Source organism: Phyllobates terribilis, unplaced genomic scaffold (genome assembly GCF_046119375.1).
Source record: "Phyllobates terribilis strain yellow unplaced genomic scaffold, ASM4611937v1 Scaffold_7__3_contigs__length_470593459, whole genome shotgun sequence".
NCBI lineage: Eukaryota > Metazoa > Chordata > Amphibia > Anura > Dendrobatidae > Phyllobates > Phyllobates terribilis.
The window spans coordinates 22,926,707-22,940,896 of NW_027362767.1; the positions used below are offsets into that span (position 1 = coordinate 22,926,707).

General features: G+C 47.5%; 1 protein-coding gene across 2 annotated transcripts in view; it reads right to left on the minus strand.

The window, feature by feature from the left end:
- Positions 1-14,190, minus strand: part of ASB2 (ankyrin repeat and SOCS box containing 2) — a 139,014-nt gene that overhangs the window by 28,105 nt on the left and 96,719 nt on the right. For both annotated transcript variants that reach the window (XM_073638308.1, XM_073638307.1), the window contains exons 4-7: positions 12,899-13,065; positions 9,223-9,378; positions 2,518-2,763; positions 2,211-2,385 (exon numbers count right to left, since the gene is read on the minus strand). In XM_073638308.1, the coding sequence (XP_073494409.1) occupies positions 2,211-2,385; positions 2,518-2,763; positions 9,223-9,378; positions 12,899-13,065 (744 nt within the window). The remainder of the gene's footprint in view (positions 1-2,210; positions 2,386-2,517; positions 2,764-9,222; positions 9,379-12,898; positions 13,066-14,190) is intronic.

Here is a 14,190-nt window from a genome sequence, read left to right on the forward strand (position 1 = left end):
CCTGAGATAATAAATCAGGAATATAACATAGCCCTGAGATAATAAATCAGGATTATAGCATAGCCCTGAGATAATACGTCAGGAATATAGCATAACCGTGAGATAATAAGTCAGGATTATAGCATAGCCCTGAGATAATAAATCAGGATTATAGCATAGCCCTGAGATAATACGTCAGGAATATAGCATAGCTCTGAGATAATAAGTCAAGATTATAGCATAGCTCTGAGATAATACTTCAGGAATATAACATAGGCCTGAGATAATAAGTCAGGATTATAGCATAGCCCTGAGATAATAAGTCAGGAATATAGCATAGCCCTGAGATAATATGTCAGGAATATAGCATAGCCCTGAGATAATAAGTCAGGATTATAGCATAGCCCTGAGATAATAAATCAGGATTATAGCATAGCCCTGTGATAATACTTCAGGAATATAGCATAGCCCTGAGATAATAAGTCAGGATGATAGCATAACCCTGAGATAATATGTCAGAAATCTAGCATATCCCTGAGATAATAAGTCAGGATTGTAGCACAGCTCTGAGATAATAAATCAGGATTATAGCATAGCCCTGAGATAATAAGTCAGGAATATAACATAGCTCTGAGATAATAAGTCAGGAATATAGCATAGCCCTGAGATAATAAGTCAGGATTATAACATAGCCCTGAAATAATAAATCAGGATTATAGAATAGCCCTGAGATAATAAATCAGGAATATAACATAGCCCTGAGATAATAAATGAGGATTATAGCATAGCCCTGAGATAATAAATCAGGAATATAGCATAGCCCTGAGATAATAAATCAGGAATATAACATAGCCCTGAGATAATAAGTCAGGATTACAGTATAGCCCTGAGATAATAAGTCGGGATTATAGCATAGCCCTGAGATAATAAGTCAGGATTATAGCATAGCCCTGAGATAATAAGTCAGGATTATAGCATAGCCCTGAGATAATAAGTCAGGATTATAGCATAGCCCTGAGATAATAAGTCAGGATTATAGCATAGCCCTGAGATAGTAAGTCAGGATTGTAGCACAGCTCTGAGATAATAAGTCAGGATTATAGCATAGCCCTGAGATAATAAGTCAGGATTATAGCATAGCCCTGAGATAATAAATCAGGATTATAGCATAGCCCTGAGATAGTAAGTCAGGATTGTAGCACAGCTCTGAGATAATAAATCAGGATTATAGCATAGCCCTGAGATAATAAGTCAGGAATATAACATAGCTCTGAGATAATAAGTTAGGAATATAGCATAGCTCTGAGATAATAAGTTAGGAATATAGCATAGCCCTGAGATAATAAGTCAGGATTATAACATAGCCCTGAAATAATAAATCAGGATTATAGAATAGCCCTGAGATAATAAATCAGGAATATAACATAGCCCTGAGAAAATAAATCAGGATTATAGCATAGCCCTGAGATAATAAATCAGGATTACAGCATAGCCCTGAGATAATAAGTCAGGATTCTAGCATAGCCCTGAGATATTAAGTCAGGATTATAGCATAGCCCTGAGATAGTAAGTCAGGATTGTAGCACAGCTCTGAGATAATAAGTCAGGAATATAACATAGCCCTGAGATAATAAATCAGGATTATAACATAGCCCTGAGATAATAAATCAGGAATATAGCATAGCCCTGAGATAATAAATCAGGAATATAACATAGCCCTGAGATAATAAGTCAGGATTATAGAATAGCCCTGAGATAATAAATCAGGATTATAGCATAGCCCTGAGATAGTAAGTCAGGAATATGGCATAGCTCTGAGATAATAAATCAGGATTATAGCATAGCCCTGAGATAATAAGTCAGGAATATAGCATAGCTCTGAGATAATAAGTCAGAATTATAGCATAGCCCTGAGATAAGAACAATATATTCCTGACTTACGGGTGATGAATCTAAGCTTATACAGGACATAGCCGGCGATGGCGGAGCGCCCCTGTGACTCCGCCGCTGTCCTCCATGTGTTCCCCCATACAGATGCACTTACATTCCTCGGAGGTGACGTCAGCCCCCCGCGGCCGCAGCGCTGTCAGTGATACCAGTGCCAGATGTGTTACTCGTGAGGCCGGAGCTGTCAGCTCAATCTCGCTTTCCTCATGTTGGAGGCATGCAGAATGATTTTGGGGGGCAGAGTTCACGGGGGGAGTGGGCTGTGTGGGGGAGGGGCGACTTACTCATCGTTGTCACGTTTCTTCGCTGCGATGTGAATGGGCAGAAACCCATCTTTATTCTGTTTATTGGCGTCGGCTCCTTGGGACAAGAGGAACTCCACAATGTCGTCATGGCCATTTTTGGAGGCTTCGAAGAGCGCGGTGGCGAGGTCGTTGGCCTGCGTGTTTATGTCAGCTCCTGGTGAAGCAAAGCAACAACAAAAAATTAAAGGGATTGTCCACCTCAATATTTTATTTATTTCTAAAATCTGGTCACCGCGGCCACCAACAGGATCCCGCGCCACCACGGCCACCTAAGGTTGTCACCTACCGCATTTAACGATGTAGCGCAGCGCCTCCAGCTGTCCGCTCTGCGCCGCTACAAATAAAGGGGTGGTGCCATAACAGTTCTTGGCTTCAATCTTTCCTCCTCCCTTTACTAAGATATCAATGATGTCCAGAGCGTTCCTCGCCACCGCCTCGTGCAGCGCCGTCCAGCCCTGGTTACACCGGTGGTTAACGTCAGCCCTGTAGTCAACCAGCAGCTGGACGGCGGCACTGTTCTTCCGCTCACAGACTGCAAAGGAGAGTAATGGGAGTTATAGAACAACAGCCGCGGTATCTAATCCGGTCCTGTGTGATACTGTCTGCTGAGCCGTGTATCTAATCCTCTCCTGTGTGATACTGTCTGCTGAGCCGTGTATCTAATCCTATCCTGTGATACTGTCTGCTGAGCCGTGTATCTAATCCTATCCTGTGTGATACTGTCTGCTGAGCCGTGTATCTAATCCTATCCTGTGTGATACTGTCTGCTGAGCTGTGTATCTAATCCTATCATGTGTGATACTGTCTGCTGAGCCGTGTATCTAATCCTCTCCTGTGTGATACTGTCTGCTGAGCCGTGTATCTAATCCTATCCTGTGTGATACTGTCTGCTGAGCCGTGTATCTAATCCTCTCCTGTGTGATACTGTCTGCTGAGCCGTGTATCTAATCCTATCCTGTGTGATACTGACTGCTGAGCCGTGTATCTAATCCTATCCTGTGTGATACTGACTGCTGAGCCGTGTATCTAATCCTATCCTGTGTGATACTGTCTGCTGAGCCGTGTATCTAATCCTATCCTGTGTGATACTGTCTGCTGAGCCGTGTATCTAATCCTATCCTGTGTGATACTGTCTGCTGAGCCGTGTATCTAATCCTATCCTGTGTGATACTGTCTGCTGAGCCGTGTATATAATCCTATCCTGTGTGATACTGTCTGCTGAGTCGTGTAACTAATCCTATCCTGTGTGATACTGTCTGCTGAGCCGTGTATCTAATCCTATCCTGTGTGATACTGTCTGCTGAGCCGTGTATCTAATCCTATCCTGTGTGATGCTGTCTGCTGAGCCGTGTATCTAATCCTCTCCTGTGTGATACTGTCTGCTGAGCCGTGTATCTAATCCTCTCCTGTGTGATACTGTCTGCTGAGTCGTGTAACTAATCCTATCCTGTGTGATACTGTCTGCTGAGCCGTGTATCTAATCCTATCCTGTGTGATACTGTCTGCTGAGCCGTGTATCTAATCCTCTCCTGCGTGATACTGTCTGCTGAGCCGTGTATCTAATCCTATCCTGTGTGATACTGTCTGCTGAGCCGTGTATCTAATCCTATCCTGTGTGATACTGTCTGCTGAGCCGTGTATCTAATCCTATCCTGTGTGATACTGTCTGCTGAGCCGTGTATCTAATCCTATCCTGTGTGATACTGTCTGCTGAGCCGTGTATCTAATCCTATCCTGTGTGATACTGTCTGCTGAGCCGTGTATCTAATCCTCTCCTGTGTGATACTGTCTGCTGAGCCGTGTATCTAATCCTCTCCTGTGTGATACTGTCTGCTGAGCCATGTATCTAATCCTATCCTGTGTGATACTGTCTGCTGAGCCGTGTATCTAATCCTATCCTGTGTGATACTGTCTGCTCAGCCGTGTATCTAATCCTATCCTGTGTGATACTGTCTGCTGAGTCGTGTAACTAATCCTATCGTGTGTGATACTGTCTGCTGAGCCGTGTATCTAATCCTATCCTGTGTGATACTGTCTGCTGAGCCGTGTATCTAATCCTCTCCTGTGTGATACTGTCTGCTGAGCCGTGTATCTAATCCTATCATGTGTGATACTGTCTGCTGAGCTGTGTATCTGATCCTATCCTGTGTGATACTGTCTGCTGAGTCGTGTAACTAATCCTATCCTGTGTGATACTGTCTGCTGAGCAGTGTATCTAATCCTATCCTGTGTGATACTGTCTGCTGAGCCGTGTATCTAATCCTATCCTGTGTGATACTGTCTGCTGAGCCGTGTATCTAATCCTATCATGTGTGATACTGTCTGCTGAGCTGTGTATCTGATCCTATCATGTGTGATACTGTCTGCTGAGCCGTGTATCTAATCCTCTACTGTGTGATACTGTCTGCTGAGCCTTATATCTAATCCTATCCTGTGTGATACTGACTGCTGAGCCGTGTATCTAATCCTATCCTGTGTGATACTGTCTGCTGAGCCGTGTATCTAATCCTCTCCTGTGTGATACTGTCTGCTGAGCCGTGTATCTAATCCTATCCTGTGTGATACTGTCTGCTGAGCCGTGTATCTAATCCTATCCTGTGTGATACTGTCTGCTGAGCCGTGTATCTAATCCTATCCTGTGTGATACTGTCTGCTGAGCCATGTATCTAATCCTATCCTGTGTGATCCTGTCTGCTGAGCCGCGGTATCTAATCCGGTCCTGTGTGATACTGTCTGCTGAGCCGTGTATCTAATCCTCTCCTGTGTGATACTGTCTGCTGAGCCGTGTATCTAATCCGGTCCTGTGTGATACTGTCTGCTGAGCCGTGTATCTAATCCTATCCTGTGTGATACTGTCTGCTGAGCTGTGTATCTAATCCTATCCTGTGTGATACTGTCTGCTGAGCCGTGTATCTAATCCTATCCTGTGTGATACTGTCTGCTGAGCCGTGTATCTAATCCTCTCCTGTGTGATACTGTCTGCTGAGCCTTGTATCTAATCCTATCCTGTGATACTGTCTGCTGAGCGTGTATCTAATCCTATCCTGTGTGATACTGTCTGCTGAGCTGTGTATCTGATCCGATCATGTGTGATACTGTCTGCTGAGCCGTGTATCTAATCCTCTCCTGTGTGATACTGTCTGCTGAGCCTTGTATCTAATCCTATCCTGTGTGATACTGTCTGCTGAGCTGTGTATCTGATCCTATCATGTGTGATACTGTCTGCTGAGCGTGTATCTAATCCTATCCTGTGTGATACTGTCTGCTGAGCCGTGTATCTAATCCTATCCTGTGTGATACTGTCTGCTGAGCTGTATCTAATCCTATCCTGTGTGATACTGTCTGCTGAGCAGAGTATCTAATCCTCTCCTGTGTGATACTGTCTGCTGAGCCGTGTATCTAATCCTATCCTGTGTGATACTGTCTGCTGAGCCGTGTATCTAATCCTATCCTGTGTGATACTGTCTGCTGAGCCGTGTATCTAATCCTATCCTGTGTGATACTGTCTGCTGAGCCGAGTATCTAATCCTCTCCTGTGTGATACTGTCTGCTGAGCCGTGTATCTAATCCTATCCTGTGTGATACTGTCTGCTGAGCTGTATCTAATCCTATCCTGTGTGATACTGTCTGCTGAGCTGTATCTAATCCTATCCTGTGTGATACTGTCTGCTGAGCCCTGTATCTAATCCTATCCTGTGTGATACTGTCTGCTGAGCCGAGTATCTAATCCTCTCCTGTGTGATACTGTCTGCTGAGCCGTGTATCTGATCCTATCCTGTGTGATACTGTCTGCTGAGCTGTATCTAATCCTATCCTGTGTGATACTGTCTGCTGAGCCGTGTATCTAATCCTATCATGTGTGATACTGTCTGCTGAGCTGTGTATCTGATCCTATCATGTGTGATACTGTCTGCTGAGCCGTGTATCTAATCCTCTACTGTGTGATACTGTCTGCTGAGCCTTATATCTAATCCTATCCTGTGTGATACTGACTGCTGAGCCGTGTATCTAATCCTATCCTGTGTGATACTGTCTGCTGAGCCGTGTATCTAATCCTCTCCTGTGTGATACTGTCTGCTGAGCCGTGTATCTAATCCTATCCTGTGTGATACTGTCTGCTGAGCCGTGTATCTAATCCTATCCTGTGTGATACTGTCTGCTGAGCCGTGTATCTAATCCTATCCTGTGTGATACTGTCTGCTGAGCCATGTATCTAATCCTATCCTGTGTGATCCTGTCTGCTGAGCCGCGGTATCTAATCCGGTCCTGTGTGATACTGTCTGCTGAGCCGTGTATCTAATCCTCTCCTGTGTGATACTGTCTGCTGAGCCGTGTATCTAATCCGGTCCTGTGTGATACTGTCTGCTGAGCCGTGTATCTAATCCTATCCTGTGTGATACTGTCTGCTGAGCTGTGTATCTAATCCTATCCTGTGTGATACTGTCTGCTGAGCCGTGTATCTAATCCTATCCTGTGTGATACTGTCTGCTGAGCCGTGTATCTAATCCTCTCCTGTGTGATACTGTCTGCTGAGCCTTGTATCTAATCCTATCCTGTGATACTGTCTGCTGAGCGTGTATCTAATCCTATCCTGTGTGATACTGTCTGCTGAGCTGTGTATCTGATCCGATCATGTGTGATACTGTCTGCTGAGCCGTGTATCTAATCCTCTCCTGTGTGATACTGTCTGCTGAGCCTTGTATCTAATCCTATCCTGTGTGATACTGTCTGCTGAGCTGTGTATCTGATCCTATCATGTGTGATACTGTCTGCTGAGCGTGTATCTAATCCTATCCTGTGTGATACTGTCTGCTGAGCCGTGTATCTAATCCTATCCTGTGTGATACTGTCTGCTGAGCTGTATCTAATCCTATCCTGTGTGATACTGTCTGCTGAGCAGAGTATCTAATCCTCTCCTGTGTGATACTGTCTGCTGAGCCGTGTATCTAATCCTATCCTGTGTGATACTGTCTGCTGAGCCGTGTATCTAATCCTATCCTGTGTGATACTGTCTGCTGAGCCGTGTATCTAATCCTATCCTGTGTGATACTGTCTGCTGAGCCGAGTATCTAATCCTCTCCTGTGTGATACTGTCTGCTGAGCCGTGTATCTAATCCTATCCTGTGTGATACTGTCTGCTGAGCTGTATCTAATCCTATCCTGTGTGATACTGTCTGCTGAGCTGTATCTAATCCTATCCTGTGTGATACTGTCTGCTGAGCCCTGTATCTAATCCTATCCTGTGTGATACTGTCTGCTGAGCCGAGTATCTAATCCTCTCCTGTGTGATACTGTCTGCTGAGCCGTGTATCTGATCCTATCCTGTGTGATACTGTCTGCTGAGCTGTATCTAATCCTATCCTGTGTGATACTGTCTGCTGAGCCTTGTATCTAATCCTATCCTGTGTGATACTGACTGCTGAGCGTGTATCTAATCCTATCCTGTGATACTGTCTGCTGAGCCGTGTATCTGATCCTATCATGTGTGATACTGTCTGCTGAGCCGTGTATCTAATCCTATCCTGTGTGATACTGTCTGCTGAGCCGTGTATCTAATCCTCTCCTGTGTGATACTCTCTGCTGAGCCTTGTATCTAATCCTATCCTGTGTGATACTGACTGCTGAGCCGTATAACTAATCCTATCCTGTGTGATCCTGTCTGCTGAGCCGCGGTATCTAATCCGGTCCTGTGTGATACTGTCTGCTGAGCCGTGTATCTAATCCTCTCCTGTGTGATACTGTCTGCTGAGCCGCGGTATCTAATCCGGTCCTGTGTGATACTGTCTGCTGAGCCGTGTATCTAATCCTCTCCTGTGTGATACTGTCTGCTGAGCCGCGGTATCTAATCCTATCCTGTGTGATACTGTCTGCTGAGCCGTGTATCTGATCCTATTCTGTGTGATACTGTCTGCTGAGCCGTGTATCTAATCCTCTCCTGTGTGATACTGTCTGCTGAGCCGTGTATCTAATCCTCTCCTGTGTGATACTGTCTGCTGAGCCGTGTATCTAATCCTATCCTGTGTGATACTGTCTGCTGAGCCGTGTATCTGATCCTATTCTGTGTGATACTGTCTGCTGAGCCGTGTATCTAATCCTCTCCTGTGTGATACTGTCTGCTGAGCCGTGTATCTGATCCTATTCTGTGTGATACTGTCTGCTGAGCTGTGTATCTAATCCTATCCTGTGTGATACTGTCTGCTGAGCCATGTATCTAATCCTATCCTGTGTGATACTGTCTGCTGAGCCGTGTATCTAATCCTCTCCTGTGTGATACTGTCTGCTGAGCCGTGTATCTAATCCTATCCTGTGTGATACTGTCTGCTGAGCCGTGTATCTGATCCTATTCTGTGTGATACTGTCTGCTGAGCCGTGTATCTAATCCTCTCCTGTGTGATACTGTCTGCTGAGCCGTGTATCTGATCCTATTCTGTGTGATACTGTCTGCTGAGCCGTGTATCTAATCCTCTCCTGTGTGATACTGTCTGCTGAGCCGTGTATCTAATCCTATCCTGTGTGATGCTGTCTGCTGAGCCGTGTATCTAATCCTATCCTGTGTGATACTGTCTGCTGAGCCGTGTATCTAATCCTCTCCTGTGTGATACTGTCTGCTGAGCCGTGTATCTAATCCTCTCCTGTGTGATACTGTCTGCTGAGCCGTGTATCTAATCCTATCCTGTGTGATACTGTCTGCTGAGCAGTGTATCTAATCCTATCCTGTGTGATACTGTCTGCTGAGCCGTGTATCTAATCCTCTCCTGTGTGATACTGTCTGCTGAGCTGTGTATCTAATCCTATCCTGTGTGATACTGTCTGCTGAGCCGTGTATCTGATCCTATTCTGTGTGATACTGTCTGCTGAGCCGTGTATCTAATCCTCTCCTGTGTGATACTGTCTGCTGAGCCGTGTATCTAATCCTATCCTGTGTGATGCTGTCTGCTGAGCCGTGTATCTAATCCTGTGTGATACGGTGGAGGTATATACACGGCGTTACCTTTATACAGGGGGGTTTCTCTGGTCTTGTTCACAATATCCGGCTCGGCTCCGGATTGCAGCAGGAACTGTATACAGTCCAGGTGTCCGTGTACGGCGGCGATATACAGCGCCGTCTCCTCCCGCAGCGTCCGCTGGTCGATGGTTGTTGGATACGCTGCACCAAGCACATGATCAGGTTTAGTATACGGACAGTGCTGACAGCTCTGACGCCATTCATGTATTTTAGGTTACAAAATCTATTTGTACTACAATATTCACAACAAATGTCCATAAAGTGACAGGCGGTCAGGGTGGCCAGTATAGGTATAGTGAAAGGCGATCAGGGTGGTGAGTATAGGTATAGTGACAGGCGATCAAGGTGGTGGGTAGCTGTATAGTGACAGGCGATCAAGGTGGTGGGTAGGTGTATAGTGACAGGCGATCAAGGTGGTGGGTAGGTGTATAGTGACAAGCGATCAAGGTGGTGGGTAGGTGTATAGTGCCAGGCGATCAAGGTGGTGGGTAGCCGTATAGTGACAGGCGGTCAGGGTGGTGGTAGTTGTATAGTGACAGGCGGGCAGGGTGGTGGTAGCCGTATAGTGACAGGCGGGCAGGGTGGTGGTAGCCGTATAGTGACAGGCGGTCAGGGTGGCGGGTAGCCATATAGTGACAGGCGGTCAGGGTGGCGGGTAGCCGTATAGTGACAGGCGGTCAGGGTGGCGGGTAGCCGTATAGTGACAGGCGATCAAGGTGGCGGGTAGCCGTATAGTGACAGGCGATCAAGGTGGTGTGTAGCCGTATAGTGACAGGCGGTCAGGGTGGCGGGTAGCTGTATTGTGACAGGCGGTCAGGGTGGCGGGTAGCTGTATTGTGACAGGCGGTCAGGGTGGCGGGTAGCTGTATTGTGACAGGCGGGTAGCCATATAGTGACAGGCGGTCAGGGTGGTGGTAGCCGTATAGTGACAGGCGGTCAGGGTGGTGGTAGCCGTATAGTGACAGGCGGTCATGGTGGTGGGTAGGTGTATAGTGACAGGGGGTCAGGGTGGTCGGTAGGTGTATAGTGACAGGGGGTCAGGGTGGTGGTAGCCGTATAGTGACAGGCGGTCAGGGTGGTGGTAGCCGTATAGTGACAGGCGGTCAAGGTAGTGGGTAGGTGTATAGTGACAGGGGGTCAGGGTGGTCGGTAGGTGTATAGTGACAGGGGGTCAGGGTGGTGGTAGCCGTATAGTGACAGGCGGTCAGAGTGGCGGGTAGGTGTATAGTGACAGGCGGTCAGAGTGGCGGGTAGCCGTATAGTGACAGGCGGTCAGGGTGGTGGTAGCCGTATAGTGACAGGCGGTCAGGGTGGTGGTAGCCGTATAGTGACAGGCGGTCAGGGTGGTGGTAGCGGTATAGTGACAGGCGGTCAGAGTGGCGGGTAGGTGTATAGTGACAGGTGGTCAGGGTGGTGACAGCCGTATAGTGACAGGCGGTCAGGGTGGTGGTAGCCGTATAATGACAGGCGGTCAGGGTGGTGGTAGCCGTATAGTGACAGGCGGTCAAGGTGGTGGGTAGGTGTATAGTGACAGGGGGTCAGGGTGGTCGGTAGGTGTACAGTGACAGGCGGTCAGGGTGGTGGTAGCCGTATAGTGACAGGCGGTCAGGGTGGCGGGTAGCCGTATAGTGACAGGCGGTCAGGGTGGCGGGTAGCCGTATAGTGACAGGCGGTCAGGGTGGTGGTAGCCGTATAGTGACAGGCGGTCAGGGTGGCGGGTAGCCGTATAGTGACAGGCGGTCAGAGTGGCGGGTAGGTGTATAGTGACAGGCGGTCAGAGTGGCGGGTAGCCGTATAGTGACAGGCGGTCAGGGTGGTGGTAGCCGTATAGTGACAGGCGGTCAGGGTGGTGGTAGCCGTATTGTGACAGGCGGTCAGGGTGGTGGTAGCCGTATAGTGACAGGCGGTCAGGGTGGTGGTAGCCGTATAGTGACAGGCGGTCAGAGTGGCGGGTAGGTGTATAGTGACAGGCGGTCAGGGTGGTGGTAGCCGTATAGTGACAGGCGGTCAGAGTGGTGGTAGCCGTATAGTGACAGGCGGTCAGAGTGGTGGTAGCCGTATAGTGACAGGCGGTCAGAGTGGCGGGTAGGTGTATAGTGACAGGCGGTCAGGGTGGTGGTAGCCGTATAGTGACAGGCGGTCAGGGTGGCGGGTAGCCGTATAGTGACAGGCGGTCAGGGTGGCGGGTAGCCGTATAGTGACAGCTGATATACAGTCAATTTGGAGACTGATACAAATGTTTTTCTACTTTGCCTCTTCTGTGTTTTCACTCTTTTAGTCGCTGTTTCTATGGTTACTGACGGACAATCATAAACATTCCGTTATATTTTATTGGCAAATCCATTACATTTCTATACAGCCTGCATATTCCCAGCGCTGCCCCTCATTCTCCAGACTTCTGCTCTTCTCCGCGGCATTACTGCCGGCAGACACAGGATCATGGCAGCGTCCCCTTCTCTATTCCGGACAATCATTCTTCCAGACGTTCCAAACAGTCTGAGGGGCTTCACCAGAGAAATAACGTTACCCCGTCCTCTACAGTCTGATCCCTGCACTTCCTGCAGTTACTTTCTCCAATGACGCCCCTATACATTCTATAGGGGAGATTTCTGTTGTGACCAGCGTCTCCGCTGCAGATAATTGACATGCTGCGGCTTGTAAACCCGCGTCGCCGGTGAGTTTACGCAGCGTCATATAGAAGCACAGTGGGTGTGAGATTTCTATAAATCCATCCACTGTGCTCCTACTGTAGGACGCAGCGTTTTGGACGCAGTGCAGAGAAGCTATTACAGATCGTGGTCAGGTACCCTTATAGAAACTTCATGGATTTATCAATAAAATGTAACAAGTTCTGGAACATTTATAATTATCCGACAGTAACCATAGAAACAGCGACTAAAAGAGTGAAAAACACAAAAGCCGTAAAGTGTGAAAACCAGAATGTGCGTCAGAACTACTAAACACAGCAAAGTGACAGGCAGCTATACAGTGACAGGCGGCCATACAAGGGAGGGGCGGCCATACAAGAGATGGGCGGTCATACAAGAGATGGGCGGTCATACAAGAGATGGGCGGTCATAAAAGGGACGAGAGGCCATACAACGGACGGGCGACCATACGACGGACGGGCGACCATACGACGGACGGGCGGCCATACGACGGACGGGCGGCCATACGACGGACGGGCGGCCATACGAGGGACGGGCGACCATACGAGGGACGGGCGGCCATACACGGGACGGGAGGCCATACAAGGGAAATCTATATTTGCACTGACAAGTGAGATACAGTGCAGCAGAAGGCAGCCAGTGACAGCCACATGAATACAGACACAGGCAGTGATATAAATACAGGGCCAGCCAGCCATACAGGGGAATACACCCATATATACAGTGCAGTGACAGTCAGCCATATATACAGTGACAGGCAGCCTTATATACAGTGACAGGCAGCCTTATATACAGTGACAGGCAGCCTTATATACAGTGACAGGCAGCCTTATACACAGTGACGGGCAGCCAAATATACAGTGACAGGCAGCCTTATATACAGTGACGGGCAGCCTTATATACAGTGACGGGCAGCCACATATACAGTGACGGGCAGCCACATATACAGTGACAGACGTCTTTTCTTCATACATTAAATTGACGCCTCAAACCTTTAAGAAGCAGCTTCAGACATGGCAGGGAGCCGTAAAACGCCGCCTCGTGCATCGGCAGCCAGCCATCTTTGCTGGCCTCGCAAAGTCTCTTCCCGGATTTGATGAGGTTATTCAGCGCCCCCACGTCTCCACTTTTGATCATCTCCTCGATGGGATCCAGTTCTCTGTGAGAGAAAACAGGCAAATATTAGATTAGAGGAGACGTCGTCGACCCAACCTCAGCCCCGTCACTGGGTACCGGCGGCCATCATCCCAATACTGGGAGGGGTGGTGGTGCCGCCATTCAGACCTCTAGTAAAGCTGGTGGTTACCATGGAAACTGAGGTTGATGGTCGATGTCATAAAAATTATTAAAAATCCCTCTCTCCCTCCAAACTCCTCTTCCCTGCGCCCCTATACCATTTGCTAGGAAGAAGAGCTCACACTCTAACCAGTTGCTTCTATGCGAATAGCAGGGTACAAAAGAAGCCACAAACTCAATTATCCAGGCTAATTACCATACAAATGGAGCTCCTGCCAGAGGAGACCTGTGATGAATAGACACCTGCGTATAAAGGAAACAGCTCGTTAAAGCCTCAAAGGAAATCTCTCTCACTCTCCACAATAACCAGGACATTCCAAGCTGCAATCACCAGACATCAGGCAGACTTTTAGGCATCAATATGAAATATGGATTATCGGAGTTTCTATAATTCCTATTGCGATGGTACACATATTTTTACCGGCGGGGTTAGCTAAGGGTCATATTTTTCCGTATCAATACGCCCCGCTGGTGAGCTGTAATGCAAGAGGGCAAACATAACCAACAGCAGTTATGTCATGTGTTGTCTCTAAAGAACGGGAGAATCGCAATAAAAATATGGCATCACTTGCTAACTTCTGCAATCAACCAGTGAGAAGTTATTGCAGAAATTAAAGATTTAATAAAAACATGAAGGGCAGAGACCAGCCCACGTGAGGTCATCACAGGGGAGCATATGGGCAGGGTCCCCCTTTGGCATAAAAGATCAAGCCGAATATTGATCTATACTCATGCCGGGAGATATATATTTGTGTAAGCAGGGGTCCCGTTCCATAACGGTCAGAATTGGAGTGCTTCCCTCCAGCTAAACTGAATCGTCTCTGCGATTGGTCTAGTACGTTTCTTCTGATAATCCCTTTTATTTTGTGTAACTGTATATGCTGTATAGTCTTGACCCCCTTTGTAAAATCTTTTGTATATTTTTTCATAAACACTGCCTCCCTTTTGGATTAAATGCAAAATGTAATAGTCCTGTTTCTTCTGTTCT